Genomic DNA, 21,515 nt, shown 5'->3' with positions numbered 1-21,515 from the left:
GGATGGATGGATGGATGGATGATAGGTAGGTAGGTAGATAAATGGAGAGACAGATGTGTTGGTGATTATTTCTACTGCAATGCCAGTGTGCGATAACACACACCCCTGTTGCCTTACAGCATAAAGAGACCCACAATATCCACAATCACTCTGGACATAGCCAATAAAGAAATTTCGTGCGTGGACCTCAAGCCACTGGTATGTCTCAAGCTTTTGCTGTCCCATATTCTTTGTCATTAGTGTTAAGAATAATGTCAGCAGACCTCGGCTGACTTTTCCCTGAACGACTGGCCAAGCCCACATTCAGGATCTGGAAATGGAGGTGATCCTTTCCCTGGTGCCTGGTCACTGCCACTCTCCCATCACGGTCCCCCAGGGCTGCCCCTCATGACTCACCGCCCTTGGAGCAGGTGTACCCGTCCCAGTCCTTGCTGGCCATGCACAGAACAACCTCTGGCTGACTCGAGTTACTGCAGACCTCGAGGCCCCTAAGAGGAAGTGTGGGCTCGGATTGGTTGGCTTGCAATGGAGGACTGTGCTCTCAGGCAAATGTCTGCCACCTCTAAGAATTGGGAGGGGCAGTCCCCTCAGTGAGGCCCCAGATGCCACAGCATCTAGAATACAAAAAATAAGAAAATATAGTTACTATAGCGGGTGAGGGCATTAGGGTGGACTTGAGAAACAGGACACTCTCCTTGGGTTGGATTGTCTTCCTTTCTGAGGTTTGTTCTTGGCCAACCTGGTCTCCAGGGGAGGGTGGGCGCTGGGTGCTGTCCCTGGGATGCCCATTTGGGCTACAAACCATGGCCACCTCGGAACATCCTTAACCTTGAGAGGGGAGTGTGTGTGAGGACACACCAATACACCACTGCAGAACCCACATGCGTGGTGGATAACGGCCATCCACTGGACAAGTGACCCAGCACTGTTGATGGATCTAGCATCCACCCTAGGCAGATGTGAGAGGACAGATGACAGAAAAGGGGGCCTATACCGGGCTGATGTCCAAAGGTCCCATGGAAGCAGGCGCAGGGACCCCCTTGCCTTTTGGCAGCACATCGGTGCCAGTTGGCTTCCTGGGTTCCACCCCCCTCCCCACCCCATCCCACCCATCTTGTCTTACCTGAAATGCCCTGGGGGGAGAGAGAGGACATGCTAAGGCAGCAATTCTAGCTGCTCCAGCAAAGTGTTCCTGAGGGCAGAGAAAATGTGGGGCCATCATTGAGAGGGCTTGGAAGGTGGGGGCAGTTGGAACGCATGACTTTGGTATCATCATTGGTATCATGCATGAACCCTGAAGGCAGTGTGCACAGTGGAATAAGCCAGACACAGAAAGACAAGTCCTGTGTGATTCTACTCACAGGAAGTCCCCAGAGGAGTCAGATTCATAGAGACAGGAAGTAGATGGTGGTGCCAGGGGCTGGGGGAGGAGAGTGGAGGGGAGTGAGTATTTAGTGAGGAAAGAGTGTCAGTTTGGGAAGGTGAGAAAGTTCTGGAGATAGACAGTGGGGATGGTGTACCACAATGTGAGTTCATTTAATGCCTCTGAGCCATGTACTTAAAAAATGGTTACAATGGTAAATTTGATGTTATGTCTATTTGTAATTTTAAAAAAATTACTATAAATCTTTCATTCTGTTTTATGGTAAATCCATGTTTATCTTAATATAAAGCTGCTTTTTCAAACACCAAAAGACTCCCTGTCCTGTGGTGTTATACTCTCTTGGATATCTCTGAGGGTGCCATTGCACCCCAGTTTGAGAAGCAAGTCTGTCAAGCTAACCCCAAATTGCTGTTTCCCTTTTCTCCTTTCTGTTTGTTCATTGCAGCCCATTCATTCATTCATTCATTCACTCATTCATTCATTCACTCATTCATTCATTCATTCATTCATTCATTCATTCATTCATTCATTCCCTTGTGGTCTGTATGCCAAGCATTGTGCTGGGTTTATAAATTGGGCTCTGGTCTCTGCAAAGCTGCCAAGAGGTAGGCGGGTTGTGGGGGGACCTTAGCCGTGCCCCAGTGCTCAGGCAGGCTCTTCGGGCCTGAGCTCCATGGGGCCAGTCACGGTCACAGTGAGTCCCCACTGCCTGGTCACCACGTTGGTAGCCCTCCCTGGCCTGATCACCTCCTTGTCTCTCCTTTGCAGACGGCGCTCATTTCAGTTGGTTGTGACCTAGAAAAGAAGATCATCATTCAGAAGTGTGTTGTTGGTAGTGGGGCAAGGAGGGGGGAAGTGGGATGTAGGGCGGGAGGAGATTGGTCACCATGGCTTCACGTTTGCTGAAGTCGGGTGATAGTATCCTGTCCACTTTTGTATCTGTTTATCATATCCATACTTAACAGGTTGGTAATTTATATTATTGGGTCAAGTGTCAGTGTCTGGCCTCCCCTCCTTTGCTGATTTGGCATTTTCTCCCTCCTAACGTTTGATTTCACATTTTCACCTTCCTAATGTTTATCGTTTTACTTTTTCCTTTTAATTCCTTAATTCCTCATTTTGATTAAAATAGTGAAGGGTTTGGGGTTCTAATTGCTTGCTGGAAAATTTGGGAACTTTGCCTCTAGTAGTCATCGTTACCCCAGGGAATGGAGCCATGAGAATCCAAGAAAAACCAAAACCCAAAGACTGGCCAGATTACCACCCCTTTGCCCTTTAGGCAGCCGTGGGCTGGTAAATGCCGAACCCCTGCTTCTGGGTGCAGAGGGAACCCTAATTCACAGCATCTGCCCATTCTTGTGGTGTAAATACTCCCATGGGTATGATTTCAGGCTACCACAGTGCCATCTACTGCTTCACCGAATCCCCAAATGTTCAGAGTCGGCCCCAGAACCCAGCAGAAGCCAGCTCCAGGGCTCCCTGCACCAGGCAATCACCAACTTGGGTGACAGTTTTACTAGACTTTCCTTTCAGAAGGGAAACACTTTATTGAATCAGTAAATTACATATTTAGAGCCGGCCGGATGGTTCAGGCAGTTAGAGCTCCATGCTCCTAACTCCGAAGGCTGCCAGTTCGATTCCCACAGGGGCCAGTGGGCTCTCACCCACAAGGTTGCCAGTTCAATTCCTTGACTCCCGCAAGAGATGGTGGGCTGCGCCCCCTGCCACTAGAAAACAGCAACTGGACCTGGAGCTGAGCTGCGCCCTCCACAACTAAGACTGAAAGGACAACAACTTGACTTGGAAAAAAGGCCTGGAAGTACACACTGTCCCCAATAAAGTCCTGTTCCCCTTCCCCAATAAAAATCCTTAGATAGATAAATAAATAAATAAATAAATAAATAAATATTTTTTAAAAATTACATATTTAGAACTTATGTGCAGGAAAGCTTGTTAAAGCAGCATTTAAAAAGCTTTTGCCATAAAGAGAGTGGGGAAGATATTTGCCACATATGTAGCCAACAAAGGACTGGTATTCAGAATTTATAGAGAATTCCTACAAATGATGAGAGAGAGGGAGAGACAGAGAGAGAGAGAGAGAGAGAGAGAGAGAGAGAGAGAGAGAGAGAGAAATGAATGGACAAAAATGGGCAAAGAGTTTGAACAGACACTTCCAAAAAAGGGGAAAAAATGGCTAATAAACATGTGACAAGATGCTGAAAAGATGATCAACCTCACTTGATAGGGAAATGAGCATGAAAAATTGTGTTAGAGACCCGTATTCACCCACCAGTGTGGCAGAATTTACAAAACCTGGCCTGTAGCAAATCCTGGGAGGGAAGGAGACCCGCCTCCCGGAAACCCCCTGAACTCACAGACATTGCTTGCTGGTGGGCGTGCACACATTTCAGCTGCTTTGGAAGGCACATCTGTCAACCTGGCACTTCGACTCATGCACATTTGTACTTGTGTAGGTTCCAGAATGTTCTCTGCAGCATTATTCTTAATAGCGCCAAGCGGAAGTACGCTAACTCAAATGTCCATTGACTAGATGAGGGATAAACCAGGTACAATGTTTTGGTACGATGGACTAACAGCAATGAAAACGGATGAGGCAGAATTAGCTGGATGGGCCGTACAAACAAGGAGGTGGAATGAAAGACAACAGAATACATATAGCCAGATTCTAGTCAGGCAAAAATCAACTATGTAGCCTAAGGACATACGCCCTGGTGGCAGAATCCCAAAATTCAGAACCCTCAATGCTGTGATCTTGGTCTCCAATATGAGGTATTAGGGCTCCTTGGAGACATGGCTGATTCTGGGAGGGGCAGGGAAGATACATGATAAACCTGGAGCATCTTGGGGAACCAAAACGTAAGAAAGGGCCTGAATATCAAACCAGTGGGGACATATACGTCAAAAGAAGAGCTCGCACTGCTTTGGTTCTGTGTAGGGTCAGGCAGCTTCTCACCATCATTTGTTCTTTGCAGCGAAATCTCAGCCTGTTCCAAAGGCATCTTGAATCCCGTGGACCTTCAGGACAATTACAGCTACGTCATCGAGAAGTAAGCCAGAGATTTTCTTTCACCCCTCCCTCCTGTGACCACCCACCTTACAGACCCTCCCCAGCCTGCAGCCGGCTCTTGGAGCTGGGCCACCTGCTTATCTCAGCTACCAGAGTTGACCAGACGCTGTCAGCCAAGGCAGGAGCAGGTGGCGGGCCAAGGTGACCCTCTATGCCGTGTGGCTGGTCCCACATGCCACCAGTGGGCATGGGGTGGAGCTTAGCCTTTCTTGGCACCAGGCATGGGGAGCCCCTCCCACACTGGTGTGTGTCCTCCTCCTCCCGTGGGAAGACAAATGTGTGTTTTATGCATGGCCCCTTGGATACAAGCCAAGAATCAGCCAGCTGTCCAGGGCCACGGCCAAGGTCAAAATTGGAGCTGCTGGGCTTGCTGACCAGTGAGGCTACAGTCAGACCCATGGGGGCATACAGTGTATGAGTCAGGAGTCTCCAGGGAAAGAGAAGTGACAGGACGTGTGTGAGACAGAGCCAGAGGGACAGAGAGAGAAAGGGAGAGAAAGAAAAATAGAAAGAGGGAGAGAGACAGAGACACAGTGAGAGGGAGAGAGACAGAGACAGAAAGAGAGGTCATACTTTTTTCTGTTAAGGCTTCAGACTGCACCTACATTAGGGAGGCACTCTGTTTTACTCAAAGCTCACTGATTTAAATGCTAATCTCATCCCCCAAAAAAACACCCTCACGGAAACATCCAGAATAATGTCTGACCATCCAGGTACCGTGGCTCAGTCAAGTGGACTCAAAACTAACCATCACAGGGGGCCCCAGGGTCATTTTGACCATGGCTCTGGACACCTCCCTCAGTTGCCCCTCCACGGGAAGCAGTCAAGGCTGGGAGGTGTGTGTTGTGGGCCCTTCCAGGCTGTCTGTTGGGACCTCATGCCCTGCCTCCTTCCCTGCTTAGGGAAGCCTACGACCCAAATTTTCGGCGGCAGAGAGCTACCAAGGACCTGGTGGTGTACTACCCTTATGAGAAGCTGGGCTGTCCCCTCCTCGTCTACTACGACACCCCATGGAAGCCTGTGGTGGAACTGTAAGCTCCCTGTGGGGCTGTTGGAGTGGCAGCCTGGTCCTGCTCTTTGTTCTCCAGCTCCCAGCCCTTCCCGTCAAGGCCCCCCCATCACCCTCACATAATGCCCTCTCCACCCAGTCTCTCCACACCTCCGACCCTCCCCAGTCCCTACCAGCCCTTTGCCACGCTGTACCCTCCCCTGCAATACTCGTTCTTGCCTTTTCCCTACTTAACTCTCAGCTCCCACTGTCTTAGCTCAGGCAGCCATCAAAACATATCGTGGACTGGGGGACTGACACAACAGACCTGGATGGTCTCACAGTCCTGGAGGCCTAAAGTCCAAGGTCAAGGTGTCAGCAGGGCTGGCTTCCCCCAGGCTTCTGACGGTCACTTTCTAGCTGTGTCCTCTGGCATCTCCTTTTCCTGTGGGATTGGGGCCCACCCTCATGACCTCATTCAACCTTAATTACCTCTTTAAAGGGCCCATCTTCAAATACAGTCGAAGTGGGGGTTAGGGCTCCAACATTGGAATTTGGGGGGACCCGTTTCAGTGTTGTTTCTACAGTTTCATGGTTGGTTGATGTGGGGCCATTTTACATGGTCTCTCGGGGGCTGGAAGCATGCCCCCTGACCCCATTGTAGCCCCAGACCAGCACTGCCTACAACTTTCTGTAGTGGTGGAAATGTTCTGCCACCAACAGAATTATGGGACATTTCCATAATTCTGGCTTTTGTATTTTACTTAACGGGAATTCATTTAAATGAGGACATGTAGGCCAGTGGCTCAGTTTAGCGCTTGGCGTACCGTCTGCCGAAATGGTTGTTGACTGACTGAGGGTGGCAGGAATCAGCTTATAAACACATATGTTACATCTTAGTTCCACCTGGCCTCAATGCCATGCCCTGGTAAAATCACGGGCCAGGCACACAGCACCGAGGTTGGGTCCAATGGCCAACCCCCTCATTTGGAGCTGCCATGTGGGGGGTGCATGCCGAGCTGGGGTGAGGAAAAAGGAGAGGGTCCCATCGGAGGAGGGGCGTAAGCTCCAACCTGGCAGGAGACAACAGAACGTGAATCACAACAGTATGGATTTAGAACAACCCTAATTACCAGCCCTAAATGTACACCTTTTGCATGTTTGTAAATGTCATCAGAAAAATATTAGAGGGAAGGTGTGGAGGGTTAATTTGTTTATTAGTTTACTTGCTTATTCATTATGTCTGTGATAGGACTTCACATCAGTTTTATCCAACCTCTGCTCTTTTGTCTGCTTCTCGGACAGGCCGCCCCATAGAAAAACTCAAGGTCCAGTCCCCGCACCCCTCCTCCTCTTCTCCCGCTCTGTCCCCGCCTGCCACTGCTGCGTGTCCATGTACTGACCATCCGTGAAGTGTCAGTCTGGTGAGGCCAGGGGGTCTCCGCTTTGCTCTGCTCTCTCTCAGCCCCAGAATGGTCTCCTAACACACCAGGGCTGCCGTGTCTCTGCCCAAAGCTACATTCTGTGTGTGTGTCATAGGTGGCGGGGAGGAAAGTTCCAGGAGATTATCGAGGCGGAGTATGTCTTGCTGGAGGTGAACGGGCTGTTCACATACACGTACTCCCTGACAGCCCGCACCGCGCTCTGCACTTCCCAGCCACAGAACTGGACCACCGTCATAAAGAACGCCGGCGACAAGGGGCCCTTCACCTGGGACCGAGAGGTAACACTCTTCGATCATTTCCAAAACAGGTCACCAGTCAGAGGGTGACAACAGTGTTTGTGTTTGGGGCTGTTTCAGTCTGTTTGGGCTGCTCTCACAGAACACCAGAGACTGGGAGCTTGTAAACAACAGATTCTTATTTCTCACGGTCCTGGGGCTGGAAGTCCCAGCCCAAGGTGCTGGCAGATCTGATGTTTTGTGAGAACTGCTTCCTGGTTCATAGACGACTATCTTCTCATTGTCCTCATATGGCAGAAGGGGAGCGGGGGCTCTCTGGGGTCCCTTATGGGCACATCTTCATGATCTAATCACCACCTCCTACTACCATCCCTTTGGGTAACACAAATTTGGGGTGCGGGGGAGGGGGACATCAACATGCAGTCCACAGCAGGGTGTCAGGAAATAGGAGTACACTAGGACACCGCGGGCCAGGTGGCCACATCTGGGAAGGTAAGACGTGTGAATCCTTTGGGAATGTCCCCCAAGGGAGTTGGCCAAATGTTCACAGCTGTGGGCTTTGCTGATAAAGGGCCAAATTCTAGAACCATCCAAATGCTCATTTCTAAGGGAAGGATTAAATTCACTGTCTGTTCTGCTTAGCGAGCGTTGCTATCATGAGCATTGGTTTGGACACCAATGTCAGTAAAAGGAAGAAATTGCGTTAGTCCTCTTGGGAGCCTCTGTGCACATTAGTAATTTCCATCAACAGCCACTCAACTTCCAAGGCACGAACTCGGCGCAATGCCGCAATGCCACCAGCAGGTGGCGCGCGCTCCCCGCACCTGAGCCCATTCCAGGGGCAGACTCTTGGCTCCTATTTTTTTTTTTTTTTAGATTCCCTGCCGTCGGGCGAGTTTGATCATCTATTTTGTTGATGACATTGGTTTTACTTGTTTTTAAGCCGAGGTGAAATTCACATAACATACACTTAACCGTTTTAAAGCGTGCAACTCCCTTCTGCATCTCCTACATTCACAATGTTGCAGGAGTGCCAGGAAGGAGGAGGGAGGGATGAAGGCCCAGGGGTGCCCACGGCCTCCTTCACCGCTATCACGAACCGGCCTATCCAGCGGGCACTGAGTCCTGACCCGCACCCAAAGGTGTTTGGTGAGCGGGTGGGGCGGTGCTCGTGGTGGAGGGGGTCTATGGGTGCTGGCACGGCCCTCCCCAGCCCCAGGGCTAGTGGGCATACCTCTGTCCTTTCCCCAGAACTATGTGAGCTGCCATGACCCCAACAACAATGCTCCCTTGAAATGGCCAAATGTCCCATATCAGATCTTGGGAGGCCCAACAGCAAACAAGGTCACTTTTGAGCAAAGGAACGGAATCTATGTCTTCTTCATTTCTATTGTGGACCCGTACTACAGGTGAGCAGGGGCCCCTGTGGGGACAGCCCACTCTCCCAGGGCACATCGCACACGTGTGGCAGACCCACTTTCCCCCTGGCCTCAGCAGATCCTACATAAACCAGAATTCCCCCAACAGCCCAGAGCATCCCTGCGAAGAGAGATTTTAAGTCCTGGATGACATTGGTTCACTCACTAAATAAATCCTAATCGGAGCCCATGCTTGGACACTGCAGGAGCAGCAGTGACCAGCAGCCACGTGCCTGCCCTCTGGTACCAGTCACCCTCTCATACCACGTCCGATTGATGGTGTGCAGGAGACAACCTGGAAATATTCAGGGATCCTGCAAGCCCGTTAATCACAGCGGGAGTATTTACACCAGGGGAATTGACACACGCTACAAACCAGGCTCCCCTTGCTCCTGCCCTGAGAGCTGCTTTTTAAATATTTACCACCCACGCGCACTGAGAGGTTCTTAGGTCACGTCCAGTGTGCTGGTCTAGAATATCAGCGTCTCCCATTTGGAAGAGGAACATGGGGGAGCCATCCTCTCCCCCATCATCTATCCACTTCAGATGGGTACAGAGTCCAACCCCAAAGGCACATGGAGACCCTGCCTTCTCAGAGGTCCCAGACCTGGAGTACAGGGACTAGCTCTGGGATGGCCCTGGGTGGAAGGCATAGAGGTGGGGACACCCAGAGAAGAGAGGGGACTGCCTGTGAGACTTGTCTGTCACCCCCTCTCCCTGTATGCTGCTACCAGCAGAACCTCCAATGAGTTCTCCCATTTCCTTTGTCCCCTCTCCCCAGAGGCCCTTCCTGCCCATCCTGCTAGACCTCCCGCTGGCTGCCCACTTCATGGGTGCCTGTGGCTGTTGTCCTGCCCCCACTTTGTTTCCACGCTGTGATGGAGCCTAAGCATGGAGGGGGGAACCCCTTGTCCCCATAGGAGGGGACCCCAGCGGTCCTGGGGAAAAATACTGCCGAAATACACAAAGTAGAAGGCACATTCAGAATGGATGAAAGTTGCTGTGGATATAAATGGAACTCAGTGTCCTGAGTCACCGGCCTGGGTCCCTGATCTCTGTTCTAACCTGTTTGCTGGGTGAATGAGGCCCCCACAGGTGGTGCCCCATGGCCTCTCCCCTCCTGTCCCTTACAGCTACTGTCACCTGCAGACCACCTTCAGCATCTATGTGTACGGGGCCTTCCCACTGCCCATCATCCCGTCAGAGATCACCATCTTCCTGCTGATGGTTGCCATCCTGCTGTCCGTGTGGCTGGCCTACATCATCCCCAAGATGCTACGCACGGAGCAGGGCCACAGGTTCCAGGGCTTCTGGTCCAGCCTGTGCAGGAGGTGCAGAGAGCGCTGTGCATGCTTCCGACGCAGGAGCTGAGCGTGCACTGCAGGGGCCGGGAGTTGTCTTACAATAAAGTGTATGTGAAACAAGCGGGTGGCCGTGTGCTTCAGTCCTGGGCTCGGCCTCCCTTGACACGCTGGTGTCAGCGGGCCTCTGAATGACAGCACCCCCAGCGGCTGTAACAGAAAGCGGCGGCCCAAGCACTACTTAATAGGAGATGGTGACACACATCAGCAGACATTGGAGTGACAGGCAGTCCTTGGAAAAGGGTAAAACAGTGACGTGTGCTGTTAGAGAAGGTTAAGACCTGAGGAAAAGCGGGGGAGTCTGTAGAAGACACATTGGTGGGATCCCATCTCTGTGTTTATAAACCCTAACACATGTGCAAAGCACACATACACATGTACTTGCTGTGTACATGAATAAAAGTTTGGAAGCATATATTTTCCGTGCATACATGTTATTTATACATGTGCATATAGATAATATGTATACATGTCTATATACACATGTCTACACACTTATATACACGTGTGTATGCTATGTAGGCATGTGTGTATACATATATGCACACGGCTAATGGGCACACATGTACATGTGTATATGTGTGTATACCTGCGTGTAATATGTACATACAAATGTATATACAGTATGCACACACAAGTGCAGGCATATGTATACACACGTATCTGCGTATGCATGTGTGTGGGTGTATAGACACCTGCACGTCTGTTTATGCTTGTGATATAAATATGTATACACAGGTGGATAATGTGTACATATGTGTACACATGTTCACGTGTATAGATCATGTGTGTGAGAATACACATGCATGCATATATATGTATATAATGTGTGCATATATACGTGCATGCATGTGTATAGGTCATATGTATAAATATATACAATGAATACAGATATTCTTTCCGTCCATCCATCAGTGGATTTCATTCTAAATCCAGGTGGCATGGAGGCAGCCATCTATCTCATCCTAAGTGAAAACTTGGGGGGGGGGGGTCCCACGACTTTCCTGATTACTCTTAGGTTAAAAAAATATATACCCAGAAAATTTACTCTCTGTAAGATAACACAAGCCAGTGAATGTTAAACTGCACGTGCCTAAAGGATATAAATTGGTGAAGGAAAATAAACGAAGCGCTCCAGCATCACTGGAGACCGGCTGCAAAAAAAAAAAAAAAAAAATATATATATATATATATATATATATATATATATATATATATATATATACCCTGCCATCATTTAAAATTGTCCAGTGCAGTCTCAATCCAGTCGTTGAAATTTCTACCCCCAAGTATAGTGCGGTGACCAGTTGCCCCACCCATCAGGGCTGGCTGGCTGGGCCCCACCCACCCTCCAGCCTCTTAGGTTGTTAGGTAACACTGGCTTCCTGACCCTCATCTGCATTCATCTTCAAAAAAATGAGCTCATCCTCCTGGGTCCTCTCCATCCTTTGCCAGGGCCTTACCTTCATCGGGGCACTTAATTTTCACCTCAAAATACCCCAGTGTTACTTCAGGGAAAGGGGCTGAGAGGGAAGCCTAGGGAAATGGGCTCCAGGCCCCTGCGCGGTTCAGAACGGAGATGGGTGGGGACAAATGTAAGCGATGCCTGGGATGGAAAGGCCATTGCCTGGACAGCACACGTGTCTCTTCTTCCCTGCGTTTTGGAATAAGGGTTCAGGGAGATAAGCCACGTAGGCCGGTGGCACCATAGGCTTGTGGCTTGGTGCCAGGCACATGGGAGGCACCAGGTTTCAGCTCCCGACCCTGCCGTCCCCACGTCCAGCCAGCCCACCCACCCCCAACCCAGCCCAGGGCCTGGGGCAGGAGGGCCCCTTCCTCCCCTGCAGGGAGAGGCGGGGAGGCCTCCTTCCACCTCTTTTTGATTCCTGATTCCTTACGTATTACCTGGAAAACCAAGTTGCCCCTTCAGTCACCTTGAGTGTTTCAGGGTAGGCCATAGCTGGCAGCTACCGCTGGGGTCCTCCGTCCAGAAATGTTGGAGAGAGGCTGGACCAGACACCACCCCTGGGAAGAGGAGCTGTGTGGGCCTGAGGGGGAGGAGCCAGGGCAGGAAGCAGCAGGTGTGAGCAATGGTGGACACCCATACTGGGGGCTGTCCTGTGCCTGCCACCTGAATGCAGAACTCCTGCGCGGGGCCCAACGGAGAGAACTGGCGCTTGGGGCCTACCTGGATGCCTCACTTGGTGTACTCTGCACACCCCCATCACAGGTGGGCCTGTTTCAGGTCACCTGTGTGCCAGGTGGGCACTGCCTCCCACCTCCCTGGCCAGCCCCCACCCTCAGACCATCAGGTGCCTCCACCTCCATCCAGCACCTGCCCCCATGGCCCCTAGGACTGCCTGAATCCAGGTGGAGTCTTTCCTATTCACCATGGCAACGCCTTCCTACCAAGCCCCACCCCCACCCCCTCTACTAGGGGGCAGTGGCTGAGGCAGAGCCCAGCCCACAGGCCCCTCAAAGGCCTCCCCCTCCCTCAGCCAGTGGTGGTTTGGACTGGAGAGGTGGAGGTGGGGGCCACTCCTAGGGCCCACCCTGCTTGCTGTGTCTCCAGGCAAGTTCCTGCCGTCTCTGGGCAGCCTTGACTTTTCTCACCAAATACTGAGGAAATCCTTCCAGTGCTAGAGTCTGGGTGGTGTCTCCCCACTTTCCAAAAGCCCCTTCCCTGCTGGCCGACTGATTTTCCAAAGCTAGGACACGTGGGATTTAGAACCCTGTGAGTGGAGGGCTCCCAGCCTCAGACTGGAAGCCGGGCAGCCGGGAAGCGCTGGAGTCCTCTGGGGCCTCCCCGCATGGCCCTGGGCCCACTGGACAATGGGGTGAGTGTCCCCAGCCCACTGCCCCCCAATGCACCGAGTGGACAATGAGCTGAAGTCAAATCCGCTTTAATGGGGGGCGGCTTCCAGGTCCTGCCTGGGTCCCAAAGGGGTGGCACTGGCCAGGCCCGAGGCCTGCCTGCTCTTGCCTCCCTGCCTCCCCTTCTTGGTGGCTGAGGCACCAGACTTTCTCTTTCTCTCGGGCTCGGCCCGAGGGGCTGTGGTGGTGGCGGCGGCGGGGGGCCCTGGGCGGGGCAGTGGCTCCTCATCCAGCGCCTTGAAGTTGAAAAGGGAGTCCACGTGGGACACAGTGTCCAGGATCTCGGGCACGCTGTAGTCGAAGGACAGCAGCTCATCCGGCAGGCACAGCGAGCGGATGTCGCCCGAGGCGTCGTCCCCGCCGCCCCTGTTATTGGGTATGGCCGGCGCGAGGGCCTTGCACAGGGACCCCTCAGGCTCGGAGACCCCCGGCAGGCAGTCGAACAGCTTCATGGCGTCCTCTAACAGCACCTTCTCAGGCAACATGAAGGTCCTGGCTGCCTCGGGGTGTCTGGCCTGGCCCGTCCCCAGTGGGGCTGTCTCCGCCTCAGCTGCCTTGGGCTCCCCGGGGCCCGGCCCAGTGCCACCGCCCTGCAGCTCCTTGGCAGGGAAGGCCAGGGGCTCCCCGGGCCCGTGGAACTGGCTCAGGCGGCCCTTGAGGTGGCCATAGGTGCCAGGGGGCAGTGCAGCCTCAGCGGGCAACGTGACGTGCAGAGGGGGCAGCTTGTTCTCCTTGGGGGGCAGCAGTGGTGGCGGGGGCACCAGGCTTTCCTTGAGCAGGGGTGGGGGCAGCTCCATGAAGGCGGGGGCCCCCCCATCCCCCACGAAGCCCAGGGCCTCAGGCCTGGGCCCCTCGGGCGGGAAGTAAGGCATGAGGTACTGGGGGCCCCCAGGTGCTGGCTGGAAGTGGGGGTACGGTGGGGGCAGTGGGGGTGGCACCGAGGCCTTGAGGTAGTGCTGGGGCTCTAGGAGGTAGGTGCCTGCCAAGGCAGGGCTCCCTGCTGTCCCCCCGCCGCCCACTGCTGCCAGCTTATACAGGGACGACTGGCCGAAGTCGGTGGTAGCCCACTCAATTCGGTAAATGCGGGGGTCAAAGAAGCAGCCGCAGGGTGCCATCTGGAAACCTGTGGGCCGGGGAGGGGCAGCCCTGAGAGGGGCATGGCTAGGACCCGCCTGCCTGGGGGAGGCAACGTGGGACATGGTGGTGGTGGGGACACAGCCAAACCATGGGAGCCCAGGGACACAGGCCTGGTTTTGGGGGACCTGTGTGGGAGACAAGAACACAGGCCTTGTCTGGATCGGGGACACAGGCCCTTTTGGGTGCTAGAGACACAAGTCCTGCTTTTAGGGAGCTGTTGAGGGATGGGGTGGAGGCAAGATGGCCCTGCCCACTCCAACCAACTCCCAGGGCCTCGTCAAGGGTTGGGCAGAGGCTGGTACCTGCCGGAGGGGCTGGAAACACCTCTTTCTCTGGGTTTGGGGGGTGGTACGGGTTAGAGGAACCTGTGAACAAAGGCAGGCGGATAGGTGGGGTCCTGAGGCTGGTGGGCAGAGCCCTGGTCCCCCAACCCCATCAGGTGCCCCCAAACACTGCTCCCCGACTCATACCAACAGTGGGAAGAGGCTCCATGCAGGTGGGAGTGGGTTGGCTGCCCAGCCCCTCGGTGCCATCCAGGCCCCGGGGGCTGAAGCCTTCTTGGGAAACTGTAGGAGCGAAAAATGGTTTGGGGTGCTGCATGGGGGGCCCAGCCCAGGCAGGCCAGGAGGGTGGCAGATGGGAGCACAGGCAGTCCACCTGGAGAACAGGCTCAGAGTCCCAGAGTTCTGTTTGCCTGGTTACTCCGGGTGGCAGATTCCAGCCCGTAGCCCACCCACTGGTTAGGGTTCCGGGGGTGGGGAGTGGGCAGAGGTAGAATGGGAAACCAAGGCAGCCAAAGACAGATGTCACAAAGGACGGGGTGGACCCTGGGACTAATCTGCTGCTCTGAGGTCCCTTCCTCCAGGCAGCCTGCCCTGAACCACACCCACGCAGGCTGAGGACTACGCCACTCATGAGGCCTGGTGGCTTCTTTGCGGTCAAGGCCTATCTGGGTACCAGCAGCGGTCAGCATGGGGCTAGGACCTTGGGGGTGAGTGAATCAGGAGGGAGGAAGGGAGCTGTCCGGGACAGGGTGTCCAGGGAAAGCTCCCAAGAGCAGGAAAGGGCAACCTCAGAGTCACAGGCCTGGATTTTAAAAAGAATAAAATTTATTGTCTTCTCAAGCACTAGGGGGCTCCTCCTACCCCTCCTACCCCCACAGCTACTTGTATGCATTAGCCTTGTGTTTTGGCAGGAAGACGAAATTGGGCGGCACGGGTCCCAGCAGCATCTCACTGTGTGGAGGGGGCGGGGGCAGAGTCAGGAGAGTCTGGGACTATGGGCCACCCTGCCCAGAACGCCGCCCGCGCCCAGTGCCTCAGTTCCCGGTACCTGATACGGATCCAGTCGGTGGCCTGCTGGCTGGCCATGAGCGTCTCCAGGTAGTCCCGGCCCAGGTAGTAGGGGGGGCGCTCATTGATCCTCTGCGGCAGCCGTTCCAGCAGGCCCACCGGCACGTACCTGTGGGCGGGGGGGGACAGTGTTGGGCCAGGCTGGCCTGCCACCGACACCCCCACACCAGCCGCCCTGTGCCCACCTGCACAGGAAGGAGAGCCACTCGAGGAGGAAGCGGCGGGTCTTCTCCACACCCTGCGTGTCCGAGCCCCAGTGCTCCAGGCCGTAGTGGGTGAAGTCCCGCAGGACGTCCAGGCGCTCAGAGGACGAGATGTCCCAGTGTCGCTGCTCCTTGATCTCCGTGAACAGCCACGGCTTGAGCAGGGCGCCGCTGTGGGGCAGGGGTGGTCAGCGGCCCCCAAGTCCATAGTCCCAGACTCTCCAGCTGCGTTCCTACAACCTTTGAAGCCAGAGCTCCAACCCCCAACTCCAATCCCACAGCTGTAGAAATTTCCAGTCTTCCTGGCCCCTGCCATCTCCGTGTATCCCGTCCTGATAGAGCCACCCACTGGGGACAAATGGATCAGGCGGTGAGGCAGTTGGGCTAGGGGGTAGCATGACAAAAGTGACAAAGCTCAGACACACCTCACCCTCCCTGAGCTGCAGGCTACACGCTCAGGGGCAGCTCCAGACAGTTCTCTGTAGCCCCCCAGGCCCCGGGCACACTCACCGGGCAATCATGACCCCAGCGACACCAGTCTGCAGGGCACGGTTAGTGTCCTCATATGACAAGATGTCCCCATTTCCTGCGGGACAGAGATGGGGCCTGAGGGAGCTGCATGCAGGCAGCTTGGGGAGTTCTGCCAGCCCAGTGCTCCCCACGGGGGCAGGGAGGGGTGCCAGATGGGAGGTGGGCCCAGGTGTGCATGGCCTTTGATGGCAGGGCTGGCAGGCAGGTCTGAGCTGAGTGGCAGGGGACCCACCAAACAGGGGCATGGGGCTGGCCGCCGTCACACACTGCTTGATGTACTGCCAGTCGGCCAACTTGGTGTAGCGCTGCTCTCGAGAGCGACCGTGGAGCTGGAAATATGGTCACATAGGGAGGGCAGGCAGGTCCGGGGAGGGGGCGCATCAGACAGAGAGAGAGAAAGACCCAGAGAGACCCAGGCTGAGACAGACAGAGACAGACAGACAGAGAGACAGACGAAAGGAGGCAGAGATGGAGGAAGAACCGACATGGACAGGGAGGAGGGGTAGACAGAGACCATTAGAAAGGGTCACCGAAGTGCCCCCGAAGTCCCACCCCCCGCTGTGCGCCGAGACCCACCGTGACCAGGGCTGCCCCCCAGTCCCGAAGCTTGGGCAGCAGTTGGTGTGCCAGGTTCACACGCTCCTGGACGCCTGTGCGGATCTTCACCGTCAGGGGCACATCCAGCACCTGCAGGAATGGTTGTGGTCAGCGCGGCCCAGGGTCAGGCAGGGAAGGCGGGGGCATCGTGGGGAGTACCTGGTTCATGCAGCGGACAATCTGCTGGAACTTGGCAGAGCGGTTCATGAGGGCACAGCCCCCACCCTGGGAGAGACAGGCAGCTGGAGCGAGGAAAAGTAGGACCCAGCCTGGGCCCGACACCCCTAACTGCCCTTGCTGTATACGTGGGGAGACTGTGGCACGGAGGGCCCCGTAGGCCCGCAGTGACTCGGGCAGGAGCAAGGCTGGGTCCCAGGCCTCCACCCCACCCACACCCTGCCCACTCTGGGGTCTGGAGCCAAGTGGCTGCTACCTTCTTGTACACGAGGTCGATGGGGCAGCCAACATTGATATCCACAAAATCCACCTCGATGGTGCGGTTCAGTAGCTCGGCACACTTGGTCATGGTGTCGGGGAAGGCGCCCTCCAGCTGTGGCAGGTGGCGGGGTGGGGGAGGTAGTGAGGGCCAGTGCTGATTGCCATGCCTGGCCCCATGCCAAGGCCATCGGCCCTTGGAAGTGCATCAGGCTGGTGCCCCGGCCCATGGCTGAGGCGAGAGGGGCCTGGGAGGAGACAGGCCCTGGGAGCCAAGAGAGAGGACCCCGAACCTTGCTCCGAATCTTGGCAGCCAAAAGCCTCTCCTCCCTTTTCCTCCCTCCCTCTGGGCGGCACCAACCTGGACACCAAAGATATCCTCACACGGGTGGCGTTTGAGCAGGGCCCACTCAGATGTCTGGCCCTGCAGCAGGTTGGTGCAGACAGCCATCTCCCCACACGTCACATCGGCCCCAAACCGTTTACAGATCCGCCGGAAGGGCAGGTTCCCACACTAGGAACAGCGGGGACACACACACTTGAGGGTGGGACAGGCAGGGACCCCAGACACCTGCCCCAAGCCCAAGACCAGCAGGCACTGGGCACTGTTGGGGTGACCACACTGCCACCACCCAGCCCACCCCACGTGGGTCCTACCGTGGTGAGGGGCGCCAGGTACAGTTTGCCACCGATGTCAAGCTGGAGAGAAGGAACACGCAACAGTGAAGTTCTACCCTTCAATCTGACTTTCGGGGCCTCCCTTCTCACCACATTATAGAACATGTTTTGCCCTGCCCCACCAGCCTACCACCTTTTTACATCTGGGCCTCTGCACACGTCAACCTACCCTCTACGAGAAATGTTCTTTTCTCCATGGTCTCTATTAGAGAACTTCTAGTCAACTATCAAAACCCCAGTTCTAATGCCCCCTCTTCCAGGAAGCCTTTCCCACTGCCTTCCTCTGCCCCAATCCTGACTCTGTGGCTGGGAGTGTGTCCAGCTCCTTCTGCCCCCCACACTACTAGTGTCAACAGGAAGCCTGTGACACGTACCCGCCTCTTCTCACAGGGCCGCAGCCTGACTATGTCCTCATCGGTCAGGGGCCCGCAGGTTTGTTCAGGGATGCTGGGAGGGGTGCCGGTGCTGGGCCCCAGGGGGACCTGCTGGGCATCACAGTTGTCCTGTCCTGGCGTACCCTCAGCCCCCATGACCTCAGGGACAGTGGCAGGCGGGGTGGAGCCTGGCTGGTGGCCCTTTCCTAGCTGGTGCAGGGCCTGCTCTGCACGTTCAAAGTGGATCTTGCGCTTTCGCAGCTGCTGCTGGAGGGCCTTGTCCAGACTGTTGCGGATAGGCTGGGCCGGGACCACCTCCTTTTGTACCAGATTCTGGCCCTCGGGCCCCAGATGGGCCCCGGCAAAGCGGCAGGTCACACCATATGGGCACCTGCCATAAGTCTCGAATAGTACACAGCAGGGACCCAGGTCAGCTGGCTTGGTCTCCAGGTAGAGGCCCACGTCATGCAGGAAGCGGCAGCGATCACCAAAAAAGCACTTAGCAGCCGATTCCTGCAAGGAAACAGGGACGCAGTGAGGGAAGACATGAGCGGCTGGGGTGGTCAGGCTTTGAACCTCAGATCCCTCCCTTCCTGGTTGCGTGTCCGTGAGCAAGTCAGTAACCTCACTGTGCCTCAGTTTCTTCATCTGGTAGATCAAAATGATGATATTTATATCATAACATCATGAGGATTAAATAGGGGACAGAGGGGCTCAGACTGAAGACCCCTGGGACTTGCTTGTGACAGTGACACTCACCTGGACCAGGGAGGGGCAGAGCCTGTTCTTGTCATAGTGGTTGGGCTTCAGGTGGGGCCGGCCCTTGTTCTGGCCCCGGGCTCTCTTCTGAGCCTGAGGCTGCTCCCTGGACTCCGCTGCCTCCTCCGTCTGCCCGTCTCCATCCTCCAGGCGGATCCGCTTGGCCTCAGACCCAGCAGGGTCATGGCCACCAGGGTCTCCTGCCTTGGTTTTCCGGCTGGACGTTTCCTGCCCTCTGGCTTCCAGGAATTCGTGGAACTGCTCCTTGGTGGTCAGGTATCTGCCCGCAGAGAAGGGAGGGAAAGGTGGGCTTGTCTGAGCTCCATTGAGCTCAGACTCAGTGAACACTGGGGAAAAGGACTAAGAATACTTTTCTCTGCTTACATTCTTCTGCTGATACGGCACTCACTACTTAGAACTGGCCAGGTGCCAGCCTGGGAGCACCTCAAGGCCACAGACAGGACATATTTTGTCCCTGCTGAATGTTGAGCCAAATTACAGGTTATCAGGTAGGAATACCTCTGGCCACATTAGGCTAAAAAAAACTACATGACCCAGCATGCTTTACAGTGAAGACCACAGCTGCCACATTTCCCAGCATGCCTTTCAGCCCTACAAGTCCCAGCCTGCATCGCGGTACTGGCTTCAGACACAAGTCTCAGCCTGTGTGACAGGCTGCTCGGAGTGCAACATGCACTATTCCCGCCATACACGGGGACTACAGACCCCAGCATGCACTGTGGCCCTCGTCTTAAGCCTCGCCCACGCTAGCATGCCCTTATGCATGTGGCAGCCCCCAACGTGCGCTCAGGTACCGCCGCTGAGAAATGGCCCAGATTGAAGAACCTGCGAGATTCCCGTCCGTAGACTGCCCCATCTCCCGGCATGCACCGCTCGAGCCACGCCACGAGTTCCCCGTGCGGTTCTCCAACTGTCCCGGCGACTCACTGAGATTTAATGGGCGCCACTCCCCGTTCCAGCGTGCCGGCTCCTGAGTCGCCACCGCCACCATTCTCTCCTGAGGCCTCTGCCGCACCCTCCGCCATCGGCCACTCTCACGCCCGCTTGGGACTGTGGCGGGAAGGCCTTCCGGGTCGCATGTGTGTCTTACCGGCTCGCGCTGGGAAAGTGCGCATGGCCGGGTCCCTCCAAGTGACGCCATTGCACGCGCGCCGACGTAACGGGGGCGGAGCCTGCGTGGGGGTGGGGCGTCGGGTTCCGTTTGCTACTGGGAAGCCGGAAATGGGCAGTGATTATCCAGGCGTTCGTTCGCAACTGTTTTCCCGCGGATCCCAGCCGGCCCGCAGACGTGTTTTGTGTTCCTGCTGGCTTTCTTTGTTTTAATCCCACTACATTTATGCGGCGCATTCATTCAACGAATAATTTGTGGAGGTCCTGGGTGGTAGACGCAGCCCTCGGTGCCAGGGATGCAGCAATGAATGAAACGCAAAACATCCGAGCCCTTCGGAGCTTGCATCGGAGAGCGCAAGGCAGGCAGTGAGCGTAATACTTAAGTAAATGGTGCCGTGGGTTGAATTGTAATGAAGCAAGGAAGGGGCAGTGGGAACCCACTTGGTGGGTTGCAATTTGAGAGAATGGTCAGGGAAAGCTCCTGAGAATGACATTGGAGTATTTTTTAAAGAAGTGAGAGAGAAAGCGAGAAGCATACGAGATGTGATCAAAGAATATGGTGAACATTTAAATTGAAAAAATGTTACAGTGAAAGACACATTGCCATTAGCCCCCTCAAAATATTCCCCCTCGCTTTGAAAATGTCCCATCGTTCTTGCCACTTTCTTGAATTTTCATTTGGGAATATTGGGGAACAGTGTTTTTCCAGGACCCACCCGCTGCAACTCAAGTCGTTTTCACTCTAGTTGTGGAGGGCGCCGCTCACTGGCCCATGTGGGGATCGGACCAGCGACCTGTTGTTCAGAGCTCACGCTCTAACCAACTGAGCCACCTGCCGCCCCATAATGTTTTTATTTGACAGAAATTGCCGTACTAGAAGCAATGTTGTCGTGCGGGGGACCCTGCTCGCTGCGCCATGTGTCGTGTGGGGCGTCCAGCGGGGTCTCAGCTCCCACTTCTGGCTCTTCCCCAAAGTCAAAATGATTCAGAACATCGAGGCAGCCACCACAGCATGACTAAAGATACTCAGGAAAGAGGACTTCCAGAACTGCTTCGGAATGTGGCAAGAACGATGGGATAAGTGTGTTCAAAGTGAGGGGGATGGCAATGTGTCTTTTCCTGTAATACCATTTTTTTATTTAAACATTCACTGTATTATTTGATCACACCTTATAGGGATTGTCACGCAGGGTGTCAGGCGGGGTCTCATCTACTGCTCCCCACATAAGAACGCAGAACATGGTGAGGCCAAAAAGGAACACCCACGGAGCCATAGCTAGGGGACTCACACCACTATATTCTCGCTGGCGGCTGGGTTGGAGACACAGGAAGCAGGAGCCACACTGTCCGCAACCCATCGTCCTAACTGCAATCCGCGCTTGCCAGCCACCATCTTCTTGGTAGCCCCCATTTGCTGCTAGCGTAGCCACAGCAGTTATATTCGTGGCCAGTGGCTCACTGGTTACAGCAGACGGCCAACTCGCCACAGCTGACGGCCATCCAATCATAGTTGATGGCCATTTA

At 54.9% G+C, this 21,515-nt stretch overlaps 3 protein-coding genes across 8 annotated transcripts in view; 1 reads left to right on the top strand and 2 right to left on the bottom strand.

Moving 5' to 3' along the window:
- Positions 1 to 9,930, top strand: part of CATSPERD (cation channel sperm associated auxiliary subunit delta) — a gene marked incomplete at both ends in the record, with an annotated part of 44,695 nt that extends 34,765 nt beyond the window's left edge. Inside the window, 7 exon segments of the mRNA XM_081077401.1 lie at positions 120 to 198; positions 2,153 to 2,205; positions 4,378 to 4,452; positions 5,375 to 5,503; positions 7,000 to 7,183; positions 8,393 to 8,550; positions 9,693 to 9,930. Of these exon segments, the coding sequence (XP_080933527.1) occupies positions 120 to 198; positions 2,153 to 2,205; positions 4,378 to 4,452; positions 5,375 to 5,503; positions 7,000 to 7,183; positions 8,393 to 8,550; positions 9,693 to 9,930 (916 nt within the window).
- Positions 9,931 to 12,823: 2,893 nt separating this feature from the next.
- PRR22 (proline rich 22) lies at positions 12,824 to 14,327 on the bottom strand (the record flags this gene model as incomplete). The annotated part of the gene is made up of 2 exons (XM_081076224.1): positions 14,234 to 14,327; positions 12,824 to 14,056 (listed from the first exon to the last, which is right to left on the bottom strand). Exon 2 carries the CDS (start codon positions 13,991 to 13,993, stop codon positions 12,824 to 12,826), a length of 1,170 nt encoding a protein of 389 aa, XP_080932350.1. The 5' UTR covers positions 13,994 to 14,056; positions 14,234 to 14,327.
- Positions 14,328 to 15,018: 691 nt separating this feature from the next.
- On the bottom strand, positions 15,019 to 20,048 carry DUS3L (dihydrouridine synthase 3 like). Of its 6 annotated transcripts, none has more exons than XR_013995085.1 (13): positions 19,809 to 19,997; positions 18,861 to 19,140; positions 18,102 to 18,614; positions 17,707 to 17,748; positions 17,411 to 17,563; positions 17,048 to 17,164; positions 16,774 to 16,839; positions 16,594 to 16,704; positions 16,250 to 16,434; positions 15,997 to 16,072; positions 15,469 to 15,657; positions 15,264 to 15,392; positions 15,019 to 15,166 (listed from the first exon to the last, which is right to left on the bottom strand). XR_013995085.1 is itself a non-coding variant. In XM_081076103.1 (13 exons), the coding sequence occupies exons 1-13, from the start codon at positions 19,904 to 19,906 to the stop codon at positions 15,094 to 15,096; spliced, it is 1,944 nt and encodes a 647-aa protein (XP_080932229.1). In that variant the 5' UTR covers positions 19,907 to 20,048; the 3' UTR covers positions 15,019 to 15,093. The 6 variants fall into 6 exon arrangements, 4 of the variants coding, with proteins under 4 accessions (XP_080932229.1, XP_080932227.1, XP_080932228.1 ...); XM_081076103.1 differs by having other exon boundaries at positions 16,250 to 16,346; positions 19,809 to 20,048; XR_013995084.1 differs by having other exon boundaries at positions 15,997 to 16,434.
- Between the last annotated feature and the right edge of the window lie 1,467 nt (positions 20,049 to 21,515).

This window comes from Rhinolophus hipposideros (genome assembly GCF_964194185.1).
Source record: "Rhinolophus hipposideros genome assembly, chromosome: 16".
Taxonomy (NCBI): domain Eukaryota; kingdom Metazoa; phylum Chordata; class Mammalia; order Chiroptera; family Rhinolophidae; genus Rhinolophus; species Rhinolophus hipposideros.
This window is presented reverse-complemented; position numbering and strand designations above follow the sequence as displayed.

Excerpts from the sequence above, each read along its gene's own strand:
- DUS3L (XM_081076100.1), bottom strand. The coding sequence starts at position 19,906 with ATGGCGGAGGGTGCGGCAGAGGCCTCAGGAGAGAATGGTGGCGGTGGC. Across the intron at positions 17,564-17,706 it reads ACCTGGCGCCCCTCACCACG|TGTGGGAACCTGCCCTTCCG; the intron begins GTAGGACCCACG and ends CGCTGTTCCTAG. Across the intron at positions 16,347-16,593 it reads GGGGGGCAGCCCTGGTCACG|CTCCACGGTCGCTCTCGAGA; the intron begins GTGGGTCTCGGC and ends CCATATTTCCAG.